The 23,206-nt window shown below is 47.6% G+C and overlaps 1 protein-coding gene across 2 annotated transcripts in view; it reads right to left on the bottom strand.

The window, feature by feature from the left end:
• Positions 1 to 23,206, bottom strand: part of LOC137415585 (protein phosphatase Slingshot homolog 2) — a 276,350-nt gene that overhangs the window by 198,499 nt on the left and 54,645 nt on the right. For both annotated transcript variants that reach the window (XM_078768025.1, XM_078768028.1), the window contains exon 2: positions 21,290 to 21,333. In XM_078768025.1, coding sequence (XP_078624151.1) covers positions 21,290 to 21,333 — 44 coding nt within the window. The remainder of the gene's footprint in view (positions 1 to 21,289; positions 21,334 to 23,206) is intronic.

Raw genomic sequence — 23,206 nt, 5'->3', positions numbered from 1 at the left:
TATTATTATTTTTTATTTTTTTCCCCTCCACAGAGTTATGCCCTTTTTGGATTTAGAAAATATCACATTGGTGGGGGACGTCTATGGCAAAGAAATTCCCCCTTCTGTTGAAATGGTTTAAACGTAGAACCAAAGCATTCAATGTGGAAATTAATCAAACCATGCAAGGAAGGAACGGGTAAGGAGATTTTGATAATTTACATTTATTATGTACGTTCAAATGAAACATATAACTTATCAACTTTAATTGTACGGTACTCTTTTATGTTTTCCTTTTAAAACTATAGGTCGTGATATAGTTTACAATTATTTATGAAGTTGAAATAATCCAAGTCAACTGACATGTTCAAATCGTCATAAAATATTTATCAGCTCAGGATGTTACCGACCGGCACGGGGTTACCGATCAGGGGCAAAGAGTCTCCTAGCATGAATGTTCATGGTTTGAATAAAGTTTCCCACGTTGGTAAGACTGGTGCTTGCCTCTTGGACGTGGTGTGCCGTCTGGAGAGTGGACACTCCCTTTAACCTGAGTGGAGAACGTAATGCGACCCGGCAGCCATGAGCGCTGGCATGCTGACCATCTACACGTACACGCCATATGTCGTCGTTGACCGAACCACGTATGTCCACTACTGAAAATCATTTACCATTTCTCTTAAACCCAGTTTTAATTCAAATCCTATTCAATTATTATTTTCCGAACATTGTCAAGTCATAATAAACTTGAGTTGAAAATAAGTCCCAAGTCCCCAGACACCATGTCCCAAGTCAATTTTGTCAAGTCACAAAATTTTGCGACTCGAGTTGCCAACTCTGCCAACTACCTGTGTCGTTGGCTCATGCCATTCCCTCCACTCTAAGAGTGCTGCCCATAGTACTCTCGTGCCACCCCGAGTGTCTCTTCTACTCTTCCTGACCCCACCTCCCCCTTCCTTTCTGCCACAAACAATTTAAGAGCTGTCCGTCTCCTTGTTCCCCATCGACCCTCTGTCAGTCTGTGAATCTCCTGTCTTTTACCGTTTAGCTCCTACATGAACCGAGATTTTTTTATTCAAAAATAAAATGCAAATAAATAAACAACCATGATCATTTTGTCAATCGGATGAAAATTGACGATTTTATATGACCTTAACCATTTGACCTCAAAAACAACAGGCCTGCAGCTTTTAACTATCTGTACCTCGTGTTTGAGCTTTGTAAAGATCAGTGTAGATTTGCGACATGCAGGCGATTGACAGACAGACAGGATAACAGACTCAATCAACCAAAAGACTTGTGAATCTTCGATTTCGCAAGTAACAAACAAACTTGCTCTTATATTTCGGCCATCCGAATGACGGTGCGCTCAACACAACATCCTGCCGATTTAGCACCGATCGGCCAGTTTATAGTCGGGACGAGAATAAAACCCAGACTAGATGTCTCCAAGGTAAGTGCACTACCTCAGTACCTCTGCACAATTCTGTCAGACTGGAGAGATATTGGAGTACCATTATACTGACTAGCAACGGTACCCGCCCTAGGGGCGGGCTTCAATTGGGAGGCCCAAATGAAAAGGCAAATATATCAGAAATTGAAGGCTTTTTTATTTTAAACGATTCATATAAACATCCGTTGAATCATATCACACGCAAATCTTCAAAATCTAAACAGCGCATGGCGCCCATTTTGAGAAAAGATTGAATTCTGCAAAACGGAAGCGGCCGCTCCACGTCTTTCTCAGTCGCACATTTATGTGTGAAGAGTGCGCGCCGAATCTGTAACGGAAGCGGCCGCTACACCTGTTTCTCAGTCGCTTTGCACACGCTGCCATGTTACTTCGGAGCCGCACGTTTATATAGGAAGAGTTCGTCAGGAGTCGATCTACTCTCTCATGGTACGTAGAATAAACAGTATTTGTAGAATTTCAACAAAAGCCCCATCACTGTTCATATCGGTAAATATTATTTCATCGTGTTTGGAAAAACTTGAAAATTGGAAAACTTGGAAAAACAATACTGTATAGCCTATTTTACTCCCAGGGGTCCCAGGAATACCCACCCAAAATATCGTTGCGATTGGTTGAGCCGTTTTTGCGGTACCTTTGAACGGCCGGACAGACATTTGGTGAATTATAGTAAGATTACCACATTTGTTTGTTTGGTGCACATCAAATGATTTGTTACTTTTATTGCATTTTCTATACTTTAATAAACTTGAGAGGCCTCGATGGTGTATTGCTTACACCTTGCTTCCCAGGATTCTGGAATTGCAAATCACACAGCGATTTTCCCCCCTCCATTTTCAGGATTTGAAAACGATTCTTTTGCGACTTGTCCAAGTTTCTAAAATGAAAGCTTATATTTTGGTACAACCGTCTTGGCTCTCATGTTTTGCCCTTTTACGTTCATGCTGGTCACACAAACTATTGGTAAATTCCAGGGGCAAATCCAACAGTGGACAAGCTATTGGCAAACTTCAAAGCTCGGCATATCTAGTAAAATTGTTTCCTGTGAGCGTCAACGCCCGAGGGTCTCAGTGTCAAGCCTTCGTACTTGCGGGAATACAACAACAACAGGCATTTTAAGGCCATTTTCCCTGCTAGAGCAGGGGTTAGCCTTGTGAGCCCCAAGGCAATCTTCTCCATTTTGCCCTTGTTAAATTGCTACTTGCGACAATCCCTGAAAAGCGCTATATAAAATAAATGCATTATTATTATTATTATTAATGTTAAATACAATGCAATAACACCCACTTCTTCTTTACAATAATCAAATGTACATTATAATTAATGCCAAGTTATTTTTCTTCCATAACAATTTAGACATTCCTCCAAAGAATTCCTCCAAAATTCAATTTCCTTAGCTCTTACACGAGCCTCGATTCTGTATACAAAAAAAAATAAAAAAATATTTTTTGAAATGTTTTTTTTGGGGGTGGGGGGGAGGGATGGGAGGGGTCGGGCGGTGGGTGGCGAGTATGGCCCAACAGGAAGGACAAAATACATTGTTTCATGTAAAAATCATAACCACTCCATTGCCCACTGTAAGTCAAAGTTGAAGAAATGCTGAGTTGCATTCTGTAGTGCTGCTCCTCAGTTGCTGCTCTGTAAAGCTCCCTTCCATGTGTTATCCTGTTAGAATGAGAACGGCACTCGGTAAAGTGCACACCTCCGCCAGGCTGAACAATTGATGTTTTGTATCCCACTGATAGGCCGGATCTGGATTCGAACCTGAACCAAAATCTAATCAGCTCGTTCTTGTTGCCTAACCAACTCATCCACCTAGTTTTGTCAAAAAACTCATCCACAAGTTTGACATATTGAGCTATACTGTATATTGTTTTTGGCCCCATCTCTCAGTGGTGAAAACCCTGGTGTTGGGCTAGCGGCTAGGGTGTCAGCTCCGGATCCTAGGATCCTGGGTTCGAAACCCGGTCGATCGCTGAATTAACGCCAGGGGGGTTGACTCAGCCTGTCATCCTTCCGAGGTCGGCTAATTGAGTACCATGCTGTTCACTCATACCTCATAGTAAATTGAGTAAATTGACTGGTAATTCCATAATACTGGTAAACTGGTAATTAAACTGGTAAACTGGTAAACTGGTAACTGGTAAACTGGTAAATAAAACTGGTAAACTGGTAAAACCATAAACTGGTAATTGACAACTCATAATAGTAAATTGAGTACCAGTTCACTGGTAATTCCCTGCTTGTCGTTTAAGGCGGCAAAAAGGGTTGGCGTCAGGAAGGGCATCCGGCCGTAAAACATTGCTTCAAAAAGGGGACCGAAAAACAACAACTACCACGGTTCCCGAAAAAGGCCAACCCCCGCTTGCGGGGAAAAATGGCCTCTAAAGGTGGTTTTTTTTTTTTTTTTCTCAGTGGTGAAGAATCACTTTAAAAAATTTAGTATCCAGATCCCGATCTTCATCAAAATGTAATAAACCCGTCCTTGTTACACACCCAACCTGACCACCACATTTTATCCGAATCCATCTACAACTTTGAGATATCCTGCTCACAGACAGACAAACAGACAGGGGAAAAACAATCTCCGTCTACCTTTGGTGGCAGAGTTAAATATATGGTGAACATCTACCAAAGGTGGCTTCCTGTGTCTGTGCATTATGCCCAAATGAAATTTTGCACGAAGCACTGCACAATGGATCTGCAAGTAAATAGTTAACTACATGACCAATGAGAATCAGACCATTTCATAAAGTTATGATGATGGACCATGTGAGAAGTCTTTCGTACCAAGAACCTTCCAAAGAACAGCATGGATTGGATTTATTGATTTATTTTTCAAAGAATCTCTCAATTACATATATGTAAAATGGCCAAAATTTAACACCAACTTCCCCCTCCAATTTGAATACAACAAATAATGCCCCTTTTTTCCTTCCCATTTTCTCCTATATCCTCCTGCACTTCACAAACATTCAATTTTTCCATTTCTCACCCTTTCAATGACATATCGTTTGGATTTGCACTTCATCTTCCCCACTCCTACCCGTGCATACATAATCAAGAGGACCCGTAAAGGCTTTGTTCACCAACCCCAAGAGTGAAACATCCTGTAAAGCTTTTGCTGCAAAACAGTATATTACAATCCACACATGTTCCACCTCAACACCGTTTCAGCGACTGTAAAAAAAAAAAGACACGTTTGTTCAGTGAAGACGGCAAAGGAAAGCGTGCAAATCCAGGGAGTGGTGCTGTGTGACGATGGATATTTCCAACCACAATGCAAAACATGCCAAAGGGAAAAGATGGGGCGGAAGTGGTTACTACGTCAGCGGGAGCGGCAAATAATGAACCCTTTCAAATGTCACATCAAAATTGCTGAATGTCCCACTGTAATGCGACAAATGTCAGGCAACAAACAGCCCATTGGCGACGACCTTCCACAAGTTACGCTTAAATCACAGGATGGATTTAAACACGGATGCCATTTTAAATGGGTTTGCTTATTAATGCACGTTTCATTCTAAAATTGTGGATTCACCACCCTCAGAATGAAAGCATTTATGAACCAAGAGATCCTTATTTAGAAATGCACTGGCGCATGAGGTGACATTTCTGTGATTTACAAACATCGTCGGTTTTGAGGTCGAGTCGTCCCACAAACACATGAGAAAACCCTGAGGTACGAGCAATTTTTGATGACGTCGGCCTCTTTTTTGCCAAGTTTCAGATGTGAGCCAGGTACATTTAAAGGCCAATGAAGAACTAATACATGTTGCGATTTATATAACATTTATATAAAGCAAAGACAATTGCAGCTGTAATACCTTCAAAGTAATTATAAGAAACGTTCACACTGCCACCTTGTGGCAAGAAATTGGTGAAATAAAAAGGTTTAAAAAGCAATAATGTTGCGAAAATTGCTTCATACAACTTCATATACTGCAGGTGCCGACGCTGAGATCCATACGAAACTTGTGTTAAACATCGAAGAGCATTGTGTGCAAAACCAGGCACACACTGCCAACTGTGGTGCATATCAAACAAGAACGTCGCTCGGTAGAGTGCATACCTCCGCCAGGCTAAACAGTTTATGTTTTGTATCCACCGATAGGCCGGATCTGGATACGGACCTGAACTAAAAACTAATCGGCTTGTTCTTGTAATCTAACAAACTCATCCACCAAGTTGAGTCATAACTCATTCATAACTATTTTTAAATATCATGTTAAAATCGCTTTTCGCCCGATCTCTCAATGGTGAAGGATCACTTCAAAATTAAATAACTCTCATATCCAAATCCACATTCAGATCTTCACCAAAATATTCTAGATTAGTCCTCGTCACACACACAACCTCTCCCCCAAGTTTTGTCCAAATCCATCGATAACTTTTTGAGATATCCTGCTGTGTATCGTTTTTGGCCCTATCTCTCAATGGTGAAGATTCACTTAAAAATTCTACGAGCCGGATCCGAATCCGGATCTTCACCAAAATCGAATCATTTCGTCCTTGACACATATGCTACCTCTCTGCCAGATTTCGTCCGAATTGTCCACAACTTTGAGATATCTGGTTCACAAATGGACAGACAGACAAGCAAACAGACAAACAGACAGGGGTGAAAACATAACCACCATCCACCTTTGGTGGCAGAGGTAATTATGGCAAGAGGTGAAAGCACACCTTAGTGTTACACACCGGCCAACATTCTCGCCGCAGAAGACGGTGCACAGTGTACACGCCCTCAGCCCCAAAATCACATTGCATAACATTAGCATGATGTAAGTTTCAACAAACGTGAGGCAAATTCAATACACACCATTTATAAAGTTACAGCCCCAGATCAAAATGCATTTTATCCCCACTGGCAGGTCACTGTGAGCAATGAATGGAGAAGAGGTAGATTATTTGGTTGGCTACGTATTAGTCAGGTTCACTATGTTTTTTCGTTCAAAATCATGGTAGATTAGCAAACCGATACATTTTTGGAAACGTTATTACATGGAAAATCAGAAAATCAATGTTTACATTTGCCAATTCCGACCAATTCGATTCGACCAATTCGACCAATCGACCAATTCCATTCGACCAATTCGACCATTCAACCAATCGCTTCGATCGACCATTCGACCAATTCGATCGATTCGATTCGATTCATCGAATTCGATTCGATCGACCATTCGACCAATTCGATTTGCCAATCAATTTGACCGACCTTTGCTTGTGTGGAACGGACTGTGAAAACGATGCGGACTATATTGTCGGATACGACACACAGGACAGTGATGACGAACTCTAAATGGCATATTCTGTAATCGTGTATGTTTGATGCCATTGACTGCCTGTGTATATTTTGTCATTGACTGCCTGTGTAGATGTGAAGTTATACTGACTGCATGTGTATATATATGATTTTGCTGACTGCCTGTGTATGTTTGGTGATATGAATTATTGTGACACATTTTGATGTTATTAACTGCCTGTACAAAATGATAACATGTATTTGATTATGCAACTTATCGCGAATATAAAGACAGTGTAGTGAAATCGTATTCGTACTGAACCCGGGGTGATGCTCGCTGCTCGTTGACACCGCTAGTGGCGTGACTATAAGACCCGCTGCTGCGGACGGTGCTCCGAGACTTCTCCTGTGACACATTACATCTGGTAGACTCGCTAACGGTACGCCAGCATAGAATATCCAGCTTGCTTGCATTGAATGTATTGTTGCGGATATGGGATTTGGCCTCCATCCATATCCACTTGTAAATATTCCCCTATTTCCCCAATACCCCCCAACTATCCCCAATCCCCCATTCCCTAGTCCCATTGCCTGTAAATAACACTCTGTAGAACCGACCTTCCCCTTTTTCCCCCATTAAATGTCGTGCCCAGGTCCACCGCATCTCACGTAGACAACTTTCGGACATCTTGCTAGTTATTCTTAGTCTATGGCAGTTAAGGACTCGTTTCCATTAATTCTGACTCTTCGTTGCACCAGAATGTGATTGTATGGCACCAGTAGTGAGTTTAGGACCTCCCCATACCTCCTCCCATCTTCCTCATGAAACAATAACAACAACTACAACCACAGCGGGGGCGGCGCGGCCGCGGTGCGGGGAGTGTGCGTCCTCACACCGGCTTGGTTAGCCGCCATTGCCATGTGCGCCCACGGGGTTACCACGAAGGGGCTGGCTGTCAGCTCCTCGTCAAGGGCGGAGCCCGGTAACCCCCGCACCCAATAAGAAGCAACGGGCCGATTCCATCTGAGGCGGAGCTAACGAGCCGAGGGCGTGTCACTCCCCGCCGGATATACGCAGCCACTTACGGGACGTGACGTCAGATGCGCCCCCAGCTTGAAGAAGAACCAGTCGCCACCTCCGAGCGCTGAGAGACCTCCCTGCATCTTTCGGACCGTGTGGATCCTGTCCCTGAGCCAAGGTGCACCTTGTGCTGACCATCGACGACCTGCCCTTCCTTGCCATCAATCCCTGTGTGAGTCAGTTTTGTCCTGTTTATCTGTGGTCTGTCGGGGTTACTATAAGACCGTGATTAAGTGCCTACCTTCCTATGCTGTCTCTCTTGTCCTTGTAATCTAACGTTCCGAAATATTATAACCTCCTCCGGAGGTCTTGAGAACTGTACCCCTGGTGTCGTGTCATTTTAACCCAGCCGTTGTGTCCTTTCCTCAATTGATTTAGCGTAGCGCGACTCGGCCAACGTTCGAGTATAATCGGGTAAACTGTGCAGACGCGGTCATACCAAACCGCTCGGTAAACCAACATCCACAACCGCGTCTGTAACAGTATGAATGGTCCCATGTGATGCCACATCGTATACTTATTGCATTTCCTGCATTACAGGATGATGTCATGATCTAAATGGAATTAAACCACAAGTTGGACTAAAGTTGTGTGGACCTGATTGGTTTTCCACAACACTTAATTCCATTTAAATCTACCGACATGGCTGGCAACAAGACGCTGGCGGTTGCCGTATTCTGCGCCGACCCGCAAGCCCCGGATGGTGGCTTGCAACTGAAGCACTGGCTCAGAACATTGGAGAATCATTTCGAGGAGCCTGAGACCGCGCCGACGGCTGCCGCGAAGCTAGCAACGCTTCATTCAAAAATCGACTACAAGGTGTACAATTCCATCGCTCAATTCGCGACGTATGACCTCTCGATCGCGGAGCTCAAACGGCTGTACATAAAGGGAAAAAGCCCGGTGTATGCACGATATTTGTTGCTAACGCGACGTCAGCAACCCAACGAGGCGATGGACCACTACGCCCAGGAGCTCCGGCAGCTCTTGCTGGACAGCATCAAGGAGCCACGGACTCCCGCGCAGTCTCAGGATGATCTTCTTTTAGATGCCTTTATTGCAGGGGTCTCCTCCCAGGAACTAAGTCTCAAGCTCCTAGAGAAGACCGACCTGACCTTCGCTACGGCACTCGAGCAAGGGAAAGTATACACCGAAGCGCGGATGCAATCGAACACCTATGATCGCACGCGCCTCTTGGCGGGCACTACACTACACGCCCGGCCGGAGAGTGCTACCGCCGAGGACGCGGACCTGCTCGCGGAACTCCGGGATGCTCCGGAGGAAGACCCAGTCCTGACGGCTGCCGCTACGGCCAGACCCAAGGCCTTACGCGGGGCCGCATGCTTTTTCTGTGGGGGGCCACGCCATGCCCGGCCCGTGTGTCCGGCACGAGACGCTATATGCCATTTGTGCTCGCAAAAGGGACATTACGCGAAAGTGTGCAGGAAAACGGCACGCGGCTCGCTGAATCGCGCGGTCGCGGTCGCGCCGACCTTGAATGGGCTCATTGCGGAGCCTGCGAGCCGAGCCCGAAACCCGGCGCCTTACCCGTCTTTGAAGGGGAGGGCCCCTCTCTGCGGGCCCCTGGGCGCTCAGACGTCCTTGGCGGGCGTCACCGGACAGCCACCACAGTCTCATCCTCAATCGGGCACGAAGTACGTGTCCTTGACCAAACTCCGGGCCACGCAAGGGGCTTTGAAGCCTCGCCAAGCCCCAGCGGAACGTTCTCCTCGTGTCGTCCACGAGCTAACGGTGGCCCTCACCCCGGAAAAGGCGATTTCGAATACTACGGAGGCCTTTTTCTGCCAAAAGTGTCAAAAGGCGTTTTCAAATACTACGGAGGCCTTTTCCCGTCAGAATTGTCAGATTTTGAATCGCGAAACACCGGAATGCTTGGCAAAGCCCTCTGATGGCATTAATGGATTCCCCATGGACAACGCATACTCCGGCCACGACCGCAAAACTGCTGCTGGCATAGGATCCACCCGCGAGGCTTGTCCGACCCATTCGGGGGGTTCAGTCCCACTCCCAGCAGCCTCGTCTGGCCTGGCTCAAGCCCTTATTCCCCTCATGGTCGAAGGCCATTGTGTTCGGGCCTTGGTGGATACAGGGTCTACGGATAGTTTTATCGACCAGCGACTTGTGCTCAGGCATGGATGGCGGATCTGGAGGTCTACGAGACGGATCTTCATGGCTTCCCAGGGGCTTCGACTCAGCACGAAGGGGGAATGCCGATTGAAACTCGTGCTAAAGGGACGGGTTTTTCCTGATGTACACCTTATGGTTTTACCCGCTTTATGTGCTGATATTCTGTTAGGACACGATTTTCTTAAGCTGCATGGACGTCTGGTAATGGAGTTTGGTGGGCCTGACACGCTTGTTGTGGGGGCGGACGACGCGCTTGCGGTGTGCGCCCTAGCGCAAATGGACATCCAGCCGCTTTCGCTGTTCCCCAATCTAACCTCCGACTGTACCCCTGTCGCGGTGAAATCACGGCGCTACTCTCGCGCAGACATGCAATTCATTGCGGACGAAACGGCTCAGCTCTTGAAAGACGGCATCATAGAACCTAGCAGGTCGCCGTGGCGCGCCCAGGTCTTGGTGGTGTGCAGCGAGGCCCACCGCAGACGCATGGTAATCGACTATTCCCAAACGATTAACCGCTTTACACAGCTGGATGCCTACCCCCTTCCGGGGATGGACGCGCTGGTGCAACAGGTGTCCCAGTATTCGGTCTATAGCACTCTCGATCTCCGTAGTGCGTACCACCAGATCGCTATCTCTCGGGCGGATCGTATCTATACCGCTTTTGAGTCGGGGCAGCGGTTGTACCAATTTACGCGATTGCCTTTTGGGGTAACGAACGGGGTCGCTTGTTTCCAGAGGGCCATGGATGACCTCATTGCGCGGGAGCACTTAACCGATGTTTTCATCTACCTCGATAATCTTACGGTTTGTGGATATGACCAAGGGCACCATGATGCTAATCTGAAGCGCTTCCTTGAGGTCGCGCAGAGGTATCACTTAACTATGAACGAGGATAAGTGCCAATACTCCCTACGCACGATAGATCTTCTGGGGTACACCGTGACCCATGGCTCTGTCGCTCCGGATAAGGAGCGTCTGCGACCTTTGCTCGACATGGCCCCTCCCTGTGATCGGGCGTCCCTGAAGCGCGCCCTCGGGCTATTCGCCCATTACTCCAAATGGGTGCAAAATTTCTCCGCGAAACTTCGCCCCCTCGTGGCCTGCGACACCTTCCCACTGAGTCCGGCCGCATTGGCGGCCTTTGAAGGCCTTAAGGCCGACATCGCCCGAGCCGCCGTGGCAACAATCGACGAGAGCGGCTCTTTCGTCCTCGAAAGTGACGCCTCGGATCAGGCCATCGCGGCGACCCTCTCCCAAGGGGGGCGTCCCGTGGCTTTCTTTTCACGGACTCTTACCACCGCTGAGCGGAGACACTCGTCCGTCGAAAAGGAAGCGTATGCGATCGTCGAGTCTATTCGGCGATGGCGCCCGTACTTACTCGGGCGGTGCTTCCAAATCATCACGGACCAGCAAAGCGTTGCGTTCATGTACGACACCTTACACGCCCAGCGCATTAAGAATGAGAAAATCACTCGCTGGCGTATCGAACTCGCCGACTTCTGTTACACCATCAAATATCGCCCGGGGAAGGATAACCGGGCCGCCCATGCCTTATCACGACCGGCTACATGCGCGGGTATCACCTCTTTGGAGGGCCTACGGGTGCTGCATGCCACTGCGGGCCATCCCGGCGTAACGCGTTTCGCTCATTTTGTGCAGCGTGGCAATCTCCCATACTCGATTGACGATATCCGCCGTATCTGTCACGACTGCGCTATCTGCGCGGAAATCAAACCGCGTTTCTATAACCCTCCCATGGGGACTCTGGTTAAGGCTACGCGACCGTGGGAATGCTTGGCGATGGATTTCAAGGGCCCATTGCCGGTGTCGAGCGGCTCTCGCTATCTGCTCACTATCGTCGATGAGTACTCGCGATTCCCCTTTGCTTATACGTGTGCGGACATGACTGCTGCCACGGTGATGCGATGCTTACAGAACTTGTTCTCAATGTTCGGGTACCCGCCTATGTCCATACCGACCGGGGTGCGGTCTTCTTGTCTCAGGAGGTGCGCGGCTATCTGCTCCAAAATAACATTGCTTCTAGTTACACCACGCCGTACAGACCCCAGGCTAATGGGCAGATCGAACGCTTCAACGGGATTATCTGGAGGGCCGTCATGCTCAACCTCCGGACCCTCGGCCGGGGCCTCGATAAATGGGCTTGGTCGCTACCTGCGGCGTTGAACTCGATCAGGGCTCTCCTGTGTACGGCAACCAACCAAACTCCCCACGAGCGACTTTTCCACCACCCCAGGAGCACGGGGTGTATACGGTCTTTGCCCAGTTGGCTCGCTGGGCCCGGGCCGGCCTACCTTAAACGGGCGGTTCGCGCGAGCAAGTACGACCCCCTAGTGGACAAAGTGCAGATTCTCCAGGCTAATCCTGAGCATGCTCGTGTGATGACGACTGATGGCCGTGAGACTACTGTCTCCGTCCGTCACCTTGCCCCTTGCGGGGTCGCCGACCTGAGTAGGGAATCGGACGGACCGACCGAACCCATCTATGAGACTATGGCCTCTCCCGACGCTCCCATCGCCGAAAGTCTACCGACTCTCCCCTCGCCGGGTCTACCTGGGCCCGACGACTTGGAGTTACACCCTTCGTCCACCGACCCTGATGGCGCCTCCGACGCCGGGGACACAGGGATATGTGATGCCGTACCCGGGGAATTTCGGACGCGTGCTGGCAGAGAAATTCGCCGCCCGGCCCGATACGGTTGGGTCGACTGATGTTCCGCACCCTGTTCGTGCTGACGCTCGCTCGCTTCTAGCCGCACCACCGTATAATTCTGACGGGGGGGAGAATGTAGTGAAATCGTATTCGTACTGAACCCGGGGTGATGCTCGCTGCTCGTTGACACCGCTAGGGGCGTGACTATAAGACCCGCTGCTGCGGACGGTGCTCCGAGACTTCTCCTGTGACACGTTACATCTGGTAGACTCGCTAACGGTACGCCAGCATAGAATATCCAGCTTGCTTGCATTGAATGTTATGAATGGTCCCATGTGATGCCACATCGTATACTTATTGCATTTCCTGCATTACAGGATGATGTCATGATCTAAATGGAATTAAACCACAAGTTGGACTAAAGTTGTGTGGACCTGATTGGTTTTCCACAACAGACAGTATTTTGCAATTCAAAACCTTTGATTCGTGTCTTACCATTCCCCATAGCACTAATTTGATACTTTCATTGGATTCCTTGTCCCTGAAAATATAGGTTTAGTATATTTTTGAAAGTTTTTAGGGTAGAGGCAGAAATAGAACAAAATATGTATTTTACAGTGGCCATTTTGAAAATCCCAAATGGCCGCCATACAGGTATCTCTCCAAATGTAAACATTGATTTTTAGTTTCCTTATGCTATAACCTTTCCAAAAATGTATAGGTTTGCTCATCTACCATGATTTTGAACGAAATATAATTTATTGACATAGTGAACCTGACTATATCTTCGGGTCCCGAGTTAAAAACCCCACCCGTGCAAAAATAACACCATATGGGTCGACTCGGCCTGTCATCCTTTCGAGGTCGGCAAAATGAGTACCAGCTTGCTGTGGTTAAGAGATCAACAACAGTCGATCTGGGGGTAGCAGTTGCGCACCCTCCTTACCCAAGTGATAGAGGCCAGTGAAAGACAAGCTTTTAGGTCGCATCAGCCTTCGGTCACATCAGCACCATGCCTTATCTTAAAGAAACAAAATGTTTACAAACGGTTACCAAAAGAAATGCTGTCATTTAAAACACCATGTTTGTGTGTTTGCAAACATTTTGCTTCTTCAATGCAACCTTGACCACGCCATGCCCCTCACTGTACTTTACGACATACTAGCAGGGGTACCCAGCATTGCTCGGTGCTGTTCTAATGCTGTTGGCATTTTGAAGAAACCAAATTTTGTTTCTTTTTTCTATTTTTTTTGTGGGGAAACATTTTCTATCTGAAATCTCCTCCCTACACTCACTTAAGAATCGGGTCAGGGATCATTTAATATTACCCGTCAGGTAGCTGCAAAGGCTTAGACACTATAGAGTGATTTTAAAAATCCAAAAAAGATCCACTTCTTTATTTTCTTTTTTTTTGTCTATAACACACTCTGGCACTCACTGATGATCCTCTGAAAGTTTCACTAAGATTTGTTTGGCCATCTCTGAGAAAATAGCGGCACAGACGACGACAGACGGATAAAAATCTATTTGAATATTCACCAATTCCAGAACAAATTAGCGGTCTGCGTTGCCGGCAAAAGATGATAAAAACAAATACGTATGAACGTGGTGGTTGATCCACTGTACATGTAAAAACAAGGTGCCGACACTGGGCTTAACCTCTTGTCAACTCAAAAGAGAGGCAAACATCTCTCTTATATTAATTATAGATATAATAATCCCTTATGATTTCCCATGAGATCTCATCTCAGAACTCATGACGGTATATTTCAAGGGAAAGTAACAGCACCAATTACAACAGACCAATGCACAACTACCGGGAATGCCTATTCACGGTGATAGTACCCCCCAATGCAAGGCTGGGGCAAATTCTTCCCCATTCTTCCATATTGCCAGGATTCGTCAGGGCAGCATGCTGGTGGTCAGAGTGCCGATCGGTTCTTTCCGAGTGTTACATATTTATGTGAATGTATGTGAATTACCATTCAGGGTTGCTTATCCGTGTGTAGTACATTAAGTTGTTGTGTAGTTGTTGTGGTTGGAGGGTCAGGAGCCCTTCTGAGGGAGTGGCCGGAAACGGAAGTGACCGGAAACGGAAGAGAAAAAGACACGAGGAAAAAAGGACGGGTATTATTCTTCCTCGCCCCGCTCCGACAAAAGGTGGGATCGACCTTGCGCTGCGTGGAAAAGCGGCGTTCCGATCCGAAGCCTGTCTGGCGAGAGGAATTACCGGGACTTGTACCTGCCCGGTGGAGACGGCAAGTTGACGTGGGGCCGTGCATCGACCCCGCGCCTGGCCTCGTTCGCGGCACCGTCCAAACAGACGCGTGCGGGTCGCACGTTGGGGCCTAACCCGCCTTGCAAGCGGCGTGGGGGTTTGACTTGCTTTACCGTATCCGCCTCGCGTGGCCACGAGGGGCTGCAGCCACGGTGCCTGGTACGATACCTGCCCGGTGGAAACACGTCCACCCGGGGTTCGTTCTACCGCCCGAGTGCGGTGACGGCGACCATCATCTTGGTCAGGAGGGGCCCAGAGACATTGTGCGGGACCGAGACCAAAAGGGTGTCGTGAGTACTCACCGGGACACACGTATATAAGATGGCCATCTTACTCATAGGAAAGTGCTTGTGAATTGGGAATTGTTGATGGTTGTATATGGTTGATTGCTCGGGGAAAATCTCCGTGGTTGTGTCATTGCAATTGTATGGTCATTCCCATTGAAATATATCCTTGAACGTCAGTTGTCTCCTGGGGTGAAATTCATATGGATTGCGTGGCGAAAGCGCATATTTAATACAGCTTTCTGGCGAAGTTCCTCTCACGGTCCGGGGGTCACCGAGACCAGGTATTCACCGAGGGGACCACGTAACAGAATTGGGGGCTCGTCCAAATTACGATTTGCGGTTTCGCAATTGGGTCTACGTCCGGGATTTAAAATTGTATAAAATAATAAAATAATAATTTTTCATTAATTAAAAATTATTAATTAATTATTAATTGGTAATTTTTATTTTTTTTGGAGAAATTGGGGTAAAGTCTTGGGTGAAGGTTAACAGGTGTTAACGATAGGCACCATGGCGTTTGTGGCACAGAACTTTGGGGTAACCCCGAGTGAGGCACAGTTCCGAGCGTTGCTAAAGTCGGACCTCTTGAAATTGGCCAAACATTTTAACTTGGAGGTCCGAACTAATTTGAGGAAGGCAGAGTTGCAGGCCACGGTGATACAATCTATGGTGGGATTAGGAACATGGGACGAGTTAGCCTGGGAGTGGCTACCCGAAGAACCAGAAGACGTTGAGCTCCGGAAACTGGAGTTGCAATTACGGAGCCAGGAACGGATTAAAGAAGAAGAAAGGAAAGCAGAAAAGGAAAGAGCAGAAGAAGAAAGGAAAGCAGAAAAGGAAAGAGCAGAAGAAGAAAGGAAAGCAGAAAAGGAAAGAGCAGAAGAAGAAAGGAAAGCAGAAAAGGAAAGAGCAGAAGAAGAAAGGAAAGCAGAAGAGAGGAGGGAAGAGAAACAAGCAGAGGAAAGGAGAGTGGAACGAGAACTCCAGGAAAGGTTAGAAGACAAAAAAGCTGAGGAAAGGAGAGCTGCAAGGGACCTCGAAGCAGAGGAGAGAAAAGCGGAAAGGGAATTAAAGGAACGTGACATGGAGCTTCAGCAAGAAATCAAATTCAAGGAGCTGGAGTTAATGAGAGAACGGGGAGAGGCACCACCCTTGCTGACGGGGTCGACACCTAACCAGAAAACCTGGGATGTGGGCAGACATGTGAGGCTGGTTCCACCGTTCTTTTTCACTGAAGTCGCGAAATTTTTCCCACACTTTGAGAAAGTGGCTCGACAATTAAACTGGCCGGAGGAGGCCTGGACCATACTCGTGCAAAGTGTGCTGGTGGGGAAAGCTCAGGAAATTTATTCGGCGCTACCAATGGACCAATGTGCAGATTATGAGGTACTGAAGAAGCACATCCTCAAGGCCTATGAGTTGGTTCCGGAAGCTTACAGGCAAAAATTCAGGAATGCCAGGAAGAGGGAGAGTGAGACGCATGTGGAGTTTGCCAGAGTGAAAGAAAACATGTTTGATCGGTGGTGTGAGTCAAAAGGAGTCGGGAAAGACTTCGAGACATTGCGGGACTTGATCCTGGTGGAGGAATTCCAGCAGTGTGTCCACGAGGACATCAAAGTGTACCTGCAGGAAAAGAAGGTACCAAAGTTGTGGGACGCAGCCACCATGGCAGATGATTATGCCTTAACCCACCGAATAGGGGTCCACGAACCTAACTCCTCGCCTAGATCTCCGCAGGGGAGGTGGGGAACAGCAGGTGCGGAGAACGACCATACATGGCGGCGGCCTCGAGATGATTATGGGGACAACTATGATACCCCACCGGTTCAAAATCAGAGGGATGCGGGCCCAAGACAAACTTATAGTTCGGGGGGCCCGAGGCAGACCCCGAGTTTTTCCTCCGGGCCTACTTGCGCGTTTTGCAAGAAACCTGGACACTTGATGTCCAGTTGTTACCTCATGAAAAGGGACAACCCAGAGCGGAGTCCGACTATTACAACTCCGAATGCGATGGCTAGCGTAAGAAATCGCCATCAAAAGGGTTACCAACCATTTATTTCAGAGGGGTTTGTGTCACTGGATGGAGCCTCGACTAACCGGAGACCGGTTAGGATATTGAGGGACACAGGGGCCCATCAATCTTTAATGCTTGAAGGCATTTTGCCATGGTCCGAGAAGACGGCAACGGGGGATAGTGTTCGTTTACAGGGGATCGGGGGCGGTGTTAGTGCTCCCCTTCAGGTCATCCAGTTGGAGTCCGATTTGGTGTCAGGACCGGTCACCGTCGGTTTACAAGCCACGCTTCCTGTAGAGGGTGTATCTGTGGTTATCGGGAATGATTTGGCCGGGGGTCAAGTTTATGGTAACCTGAGGGTTGGTAAAGAGCCCAGCAGGGAAAATAACATCACACCAGCTCGGGATGGCGACCAAAGTGCCAAGTTATTTGTAGGGGGACTGAACTTCAAAACAGAGGAAGAAGTTCTGACCTCTGTCTTCAACAGATATGGGCCGCTGGTGGAAGTGCGGTTGGTAAGAGACTGGGAAACGCAACAGTCAAGAGGGTTCGGCTTTGTCACGTTTGCCAGCACAAAAGACGCCAGAGAGGCAGAGAAGAATTGGAATGGCAAGGATTTGGAGGGTCGGACCATAACAGTAGGGAAGGCATTTCGTAGGCGTCGAGAGGTCTACAGGAGAGGACAACTGGGCGGTAGTTTTGGTAGTGGCCGAGAAGGAGACCGCTATTCATGGGACTACAGGGACCAGTGGTCCCACCCTAATTATTAGGGAAGTTCTGAGAAGTTGAAGCACTGAAGGCGGCGGAGCCGCCGAGCCAAGATTCCTACACGAATTAACCGTGAACGCCGTTCCTAAAGGCGTCCATGTAGTGAACTTTCATGCACGGACTAACCGTGAACTCCACGTTCCTCAAGGCGCCCATGTAGAGAACTTTCCTGCACGGACTAACCGTGAACTCCGCGTTCCTAAAGGCATCCATGTAGTGAATACTCGGCTTGGCCTCCCGGAAAAAGTGCTATCGAGTTGCTTAACTTTGGATCTTTGATCAACCCCTTAACCTTCATTCCCAAGAAACTGACGGTCAAAGTCAGAGGGTCATGAGATGGAGTTTGATTTGGCAGGGACAATGTCGTTGTTGGTACTTAGTCCAGAGGGAGTAATCTGGAGGGGTTGTGGTGAAATTTTGGTTGCTTTATTTTTAAGTGATAACTGTGCCCGGGGGGAACGGATAATGTGGGGGGGGGTTGAGTTATCTGGTTTGTTTCTCCAAATTGGCCGGCAAAGAAAGTTTTCGCTGGGTTCAAACTTTCTTTCTTGAAGGGGGGGAGTGTTACATATTTATGTGAATGTATGTGAATTACCATTCAGGGTTGCTTATCCGTGTGTAGTATATTAAGTTGTTGTGTAGTTGTTGTGGTTGGAGGGTCAGGAGCCCTTCTGAGGGAGTGGCCGGAAACGGAAGTGACCGGAAACGGAAGAGAAAAAGACACGAGGAAAAAAGGACGGGTATTATTCCTCCTCGCCCCGCTCCGACAAAAGGTGGGATCGACCTTGCGCTGCGTGGAAAAGCGGCGTTCCGATCCGAAGCCTGTCTGGCGAGAGGAATTACCGGGACTTGTACCTGCCCGGTGGAGACGGCAAGTTGACGTGGGGCCGTGCATCGACCCCGCGCCTGGCCTCGTTCGCGGCACCGTCCAAACAGACACGTGCGGGTCGCACGTTGGGGCCTAACCCGCCTTGCAAGCGGCGTGGGGGTTTGACTTGCTTTACCGTATCCGCCTCGCGTGGCCACGAGGGGCTGCAGCCACGGTGCCTGGTACGATACCTGCCCGGTGGAAACACGTCCACCCGGGGTTCGTTCTACCGCCCGAGTGCGGTGACGGCGACCATCATCTTGGTCAGGAGGGGCCCAGAGACATTGTGCGGGACCGAGACCAAAAGGGTGTCGTGAGTACTCACCGGGACACACGTATATAAGATGGCCATCTTACTCATAGGAAAGTGCTTGTGAATTGGGAATTGTTGATGGTTGTATATGGTTGATTGCTCGGGGAAAATCTCCGTGGTTGTGTCATTGTAATTGTATGGTCATTCCCATTGAAATATATCCTTGAACGTCAGTTGTCTCCTGGGGTGAAATTCATATGGATTGCGTGGCGAAAGCGCATATTTAATACAGCTTTCTGGCGAAGTTCCTCTCACGGTCCGGGGGTCACCGAGACCAGGTATTCACCGAGGGGACCACGTAACACCGAGAGTGCCCCTCTTTGTGCCGAGAGTGCCCCTCTTTCTCTTTCTCTCTAACTCTGTCATGGCCCTGACTTTGTGAAGGTGGGGGTACACCATCCTGGATGTGGGGGATCTCTGGGTCGCTCCTGCGAGATTGATCGGCTGTCTCCGCGTTGCGGGCTTGTTCGAGAGAACTGTCTGAGGCCAAACAACAACAACACACCATTGCACAGAAACCTCTTGTCCCTCCCCTCCAAATCCTCCCCATCACCCATCTCTTTCAATTCTCCCCCCTTGCCCCTTCCCTCCTAAACTCCCCCCACACCCTTCCCCTCCAAGACTCCCCCTCACCCCTCCCCTCCTAGACTCCCCCCTCACCCCTCCCCTCCAAATCTCCCCCATATCCCATCCCTTTCAAATCCCTCCCCTTGTCCCTTCCCTCCTAAACAGCCCCCTCGCCCCTCCCCTTCAAATCTCCCCACCCTCATTTCTTCTCAATTTCCCCCCTCACTCCCCCTCCTCAAAGCATCCTCCCCGCTTCTTCCCCATTCCAACTCTCACCTCCATCTCCCCCAACCTTCTGCCTCGCTCTTCCCCCTCCTCAAATAACACCTCATTGTGCCTCACCCAATCATCATCAAACCTTTTGTCCGCCCCATCCTTCCCTTTTTCCGAGCTATTCTGAAATCTCTGACACACCTTCAACAGCTCTCCCTACCTCTTCCACCTCTTCCACATCTTACCCTACCCCTCCTCCCCCCTGTTCTGTATCCGATGCTCCCCCTTCCTCTTCATTAACGGTATGGACCTCAAACATCCGGGGTCTTCGTTCAAACTTAACTGATCTCTCCATACAGGTTGCTTCTGACAAACCAGACGTGATCTGCTTAACAGAAACTTTCCTCCTTCATGATGTCTCTGATTCCTTAGTATCTCTCCCGGGTTACTCCCTCCTCCGGTATGATAGACCTGAGCCTCGTCCTGGAGGTGAGGTTGCTATCTTTATCAAAAACTCTCTTCCTCACTCGCCCTGCACTCGCTCCACCTCACCCCCAGGAATACCTCTGGATACGGCTTCCCCTTCGCTCCCACCTCTTGTTCATATGTGTGTTGTACCGTCCACCAAACAGTGATGACTCCATCTACATCTCGCTGTCTGATAATATGGACCAACTTCTATCTACCCATCCCAACTCACTCTTCCTCATATGTGGTGATTTCAATTGTCACCATGCCAGTTGGCTGGGTGTGGGTACCTCTCTCACCAGCCATGGCTGTGCACTGGCATGATGGTGCGGGAATTATTTAAATGCATTGACTTGATGGATCAATCAGGTCCGGTCAGGTATAGAAGCATGCGCCGGAGCAGCATGTTGCCTCATCTACTTTCCAACGGTACTCCAGGGGCCTCCATCTGGTCATCCCCCAGGCTGATGCCTGGCCCATCCCTATCTCCTTGAGATGCCGATCAAATGCTGCAGCCGCAAGGCACACGGTCGGCTCGTTGGCGTCCTCCACTCACGAGGCTCCCTTGCTGAGAGTATCTGGTGAGCTGGATCAGCGTCCGGAAAACAGCCACAGCTGACGCCCATGGACCATACAGGCAACAAATCTTATCTTAGTCTCTCTCAGCAACCGCTCGTTGGACACAAAATCCGACCAGCGATAGCCAAGGATTCTCCGAAGAGACTTGGTTCCAAAGGATCAATGGTTTTTATTTTTCTTCATTTTTGTTGTTTAGAAATCAGGATTCTACTTTTACTTGTAACAAAGGAGAACAAACTGTTAGCTCTACCATGATAGCATCAGAAAAAGCAATAAAGTATGAACAAAAGCCTTACGCAAGAGTAAAAACCACCTATTTTAATCTTAACTCACACCTTACCTCCTGTGCTGTGATCGTCTGTCATCCTCTCCACTGTCTCCTTCCTGCAGGAGGAAAGAGAATAATAAAAGTGACACTAAATGTGGGAACGTGATGACAAAAAAAAAACCAACAAATGTGACCTTAAAAATAAATTCAAGAAAATTATAAAGCACTCCAAGTACTGATAGACGTTTACGTCATGGATGCGTTCCTGAGAATTGTGACGAATATCAAAACAATATTTCTCATAAGAATTAACTGGAATAAGTGGGGGCCACTTCCAACATTGCCACTTCATGTATTATATTTTGCTTTTCACTTATATTACCCTTTTTTGATTAATGAGTTATATTCAAGTACAAATACATACAGATAATGAAATTAACAAGACCAACCAATATATTTGAAAAATATTCGATTTTCGCAGGTAATAAAACAATTTCCAGACATGTTTAAATAAATATAAATCTCTTTCGGAAGCGGGCAAAGTAGTCAAACTTGGTGGTACCTCTTCTTCCTCGCCTTGTTCAATGAACATCGGCATTTTTAAGGTGGTAGGCATCGTAGACCGAGGCAAACTTAATAATCCGGCAACATCAACGGCACATTCATCAGCATACATTCAACGAATAACATGTAATTTCACTTCTAATGTAACACTTTTACAATGCCTCTTAGCCAATCTACAGTGCAGTACATTTCTTTGTGTGTGAAGCAAAGTAAAGTAGTTCTTTCAGCGATCTCCAATTTGGTACTTTAGCGATGTATTCTGGCATCTTTATCAGTCTTCAATAAAATGGCACCGATTCAAAACAAATCGAGAAAAATAGCAGCAGAAAGCATGCTATATTGTTTTGTTAAAAAATGCCAACAGTCAACCAAATGCAAATGCATGTACGCACGAGGCTTTAAAAAGGATCTACGTACGGGATACTTCCAATGGCATTTGTCAAGCAGGAACATGACCAAGGTTAAAATAATAAGTAAATAAAAACAGACATGCCTCGTGTCAGGCAGGCATGGTAATGTTTGTGCTGACATGAAAACCCGCACGATGCCAATCTTGAATCATTATTTGTTTACATTCTGAACACCATCTCATGCACGTCTTATGATGTATCTCAACTGCGGATGTATTGGCTTCACAGCAAAAAATAAATCACTCAAACAGCCATTCTTCAGGACTGCCTTATGCCACGAGTTTCATATTTCCTTGAATATTCTTTTTAAAATGCACCATTTCGTATATATTTTTATTACTTGCAAAATTTAAGATTTTTCAAGTATATTGGTCGGTTGCGTTTGTTATTCTGTCTGTTTGTCTGTCTGTCTGTGTTTGTCAACAGCCTACAGGTCACGATTCCAAACCGATCGTCATGAAACTTCACCAAGTTGTAGAGGTTGTCACAATTGAGAAGCCTATTGGTTTTTGAGGTCAAAGGTCATCTGGAGGTCAAATTTCTAAAATCGCCATTTTAAATCTGATTGACTTTCAAATTGAACAGCATTTGTATGTTGAGTCACTAAATTGGAAAACCAACTATTTTTGAGGTGAAAAGGTCAAAGGTTAACTCGTCACTTTTCATCCTGTTGACATGAGTTTCGATCAAGATCATCAATTTTAATCTTGATTAAATGGACAATTTTATGGATCAATGGCAACCTATTTTTGGGGATGGGTGGTGGGGGTGGGTGGGGCGTGGGAGGGGGTGGATTTTGCAAGTATCGTGCTCTGCATGACGTCCTCTTGTTTGTTTGTTTGTTCGTTTGTCACCGGCCTACAGGTCACAATTACAAACCGATCATCATGAAACTTCACTAAGTCATCACAATGGAGAAACCTATTGATTTTGAGGTTGAAGGTCAAATTTTGAAGTCAACTCTCTCCTCCTCGTATGAGGCGACTTCAACTGTCATCATGCCAGCTGGCTGGGT

Source organism: Myxine glutinosa, chromosome 14 (assembly GCF_964187855.1).
Source record: "Myxine glutinosa chromosome 14, kmMyxGlut1.1, whole genome shotgun sequence".
Lineage (NCBI taxonomy): Eukaryota > Metazoa > Chordata > Myxini > Myxiniformes > Myxinidae > Myxine > Myxine glutinosa.
This window is presented reverse-complemented; position numbering and strand designations above follow the sequence as displayed.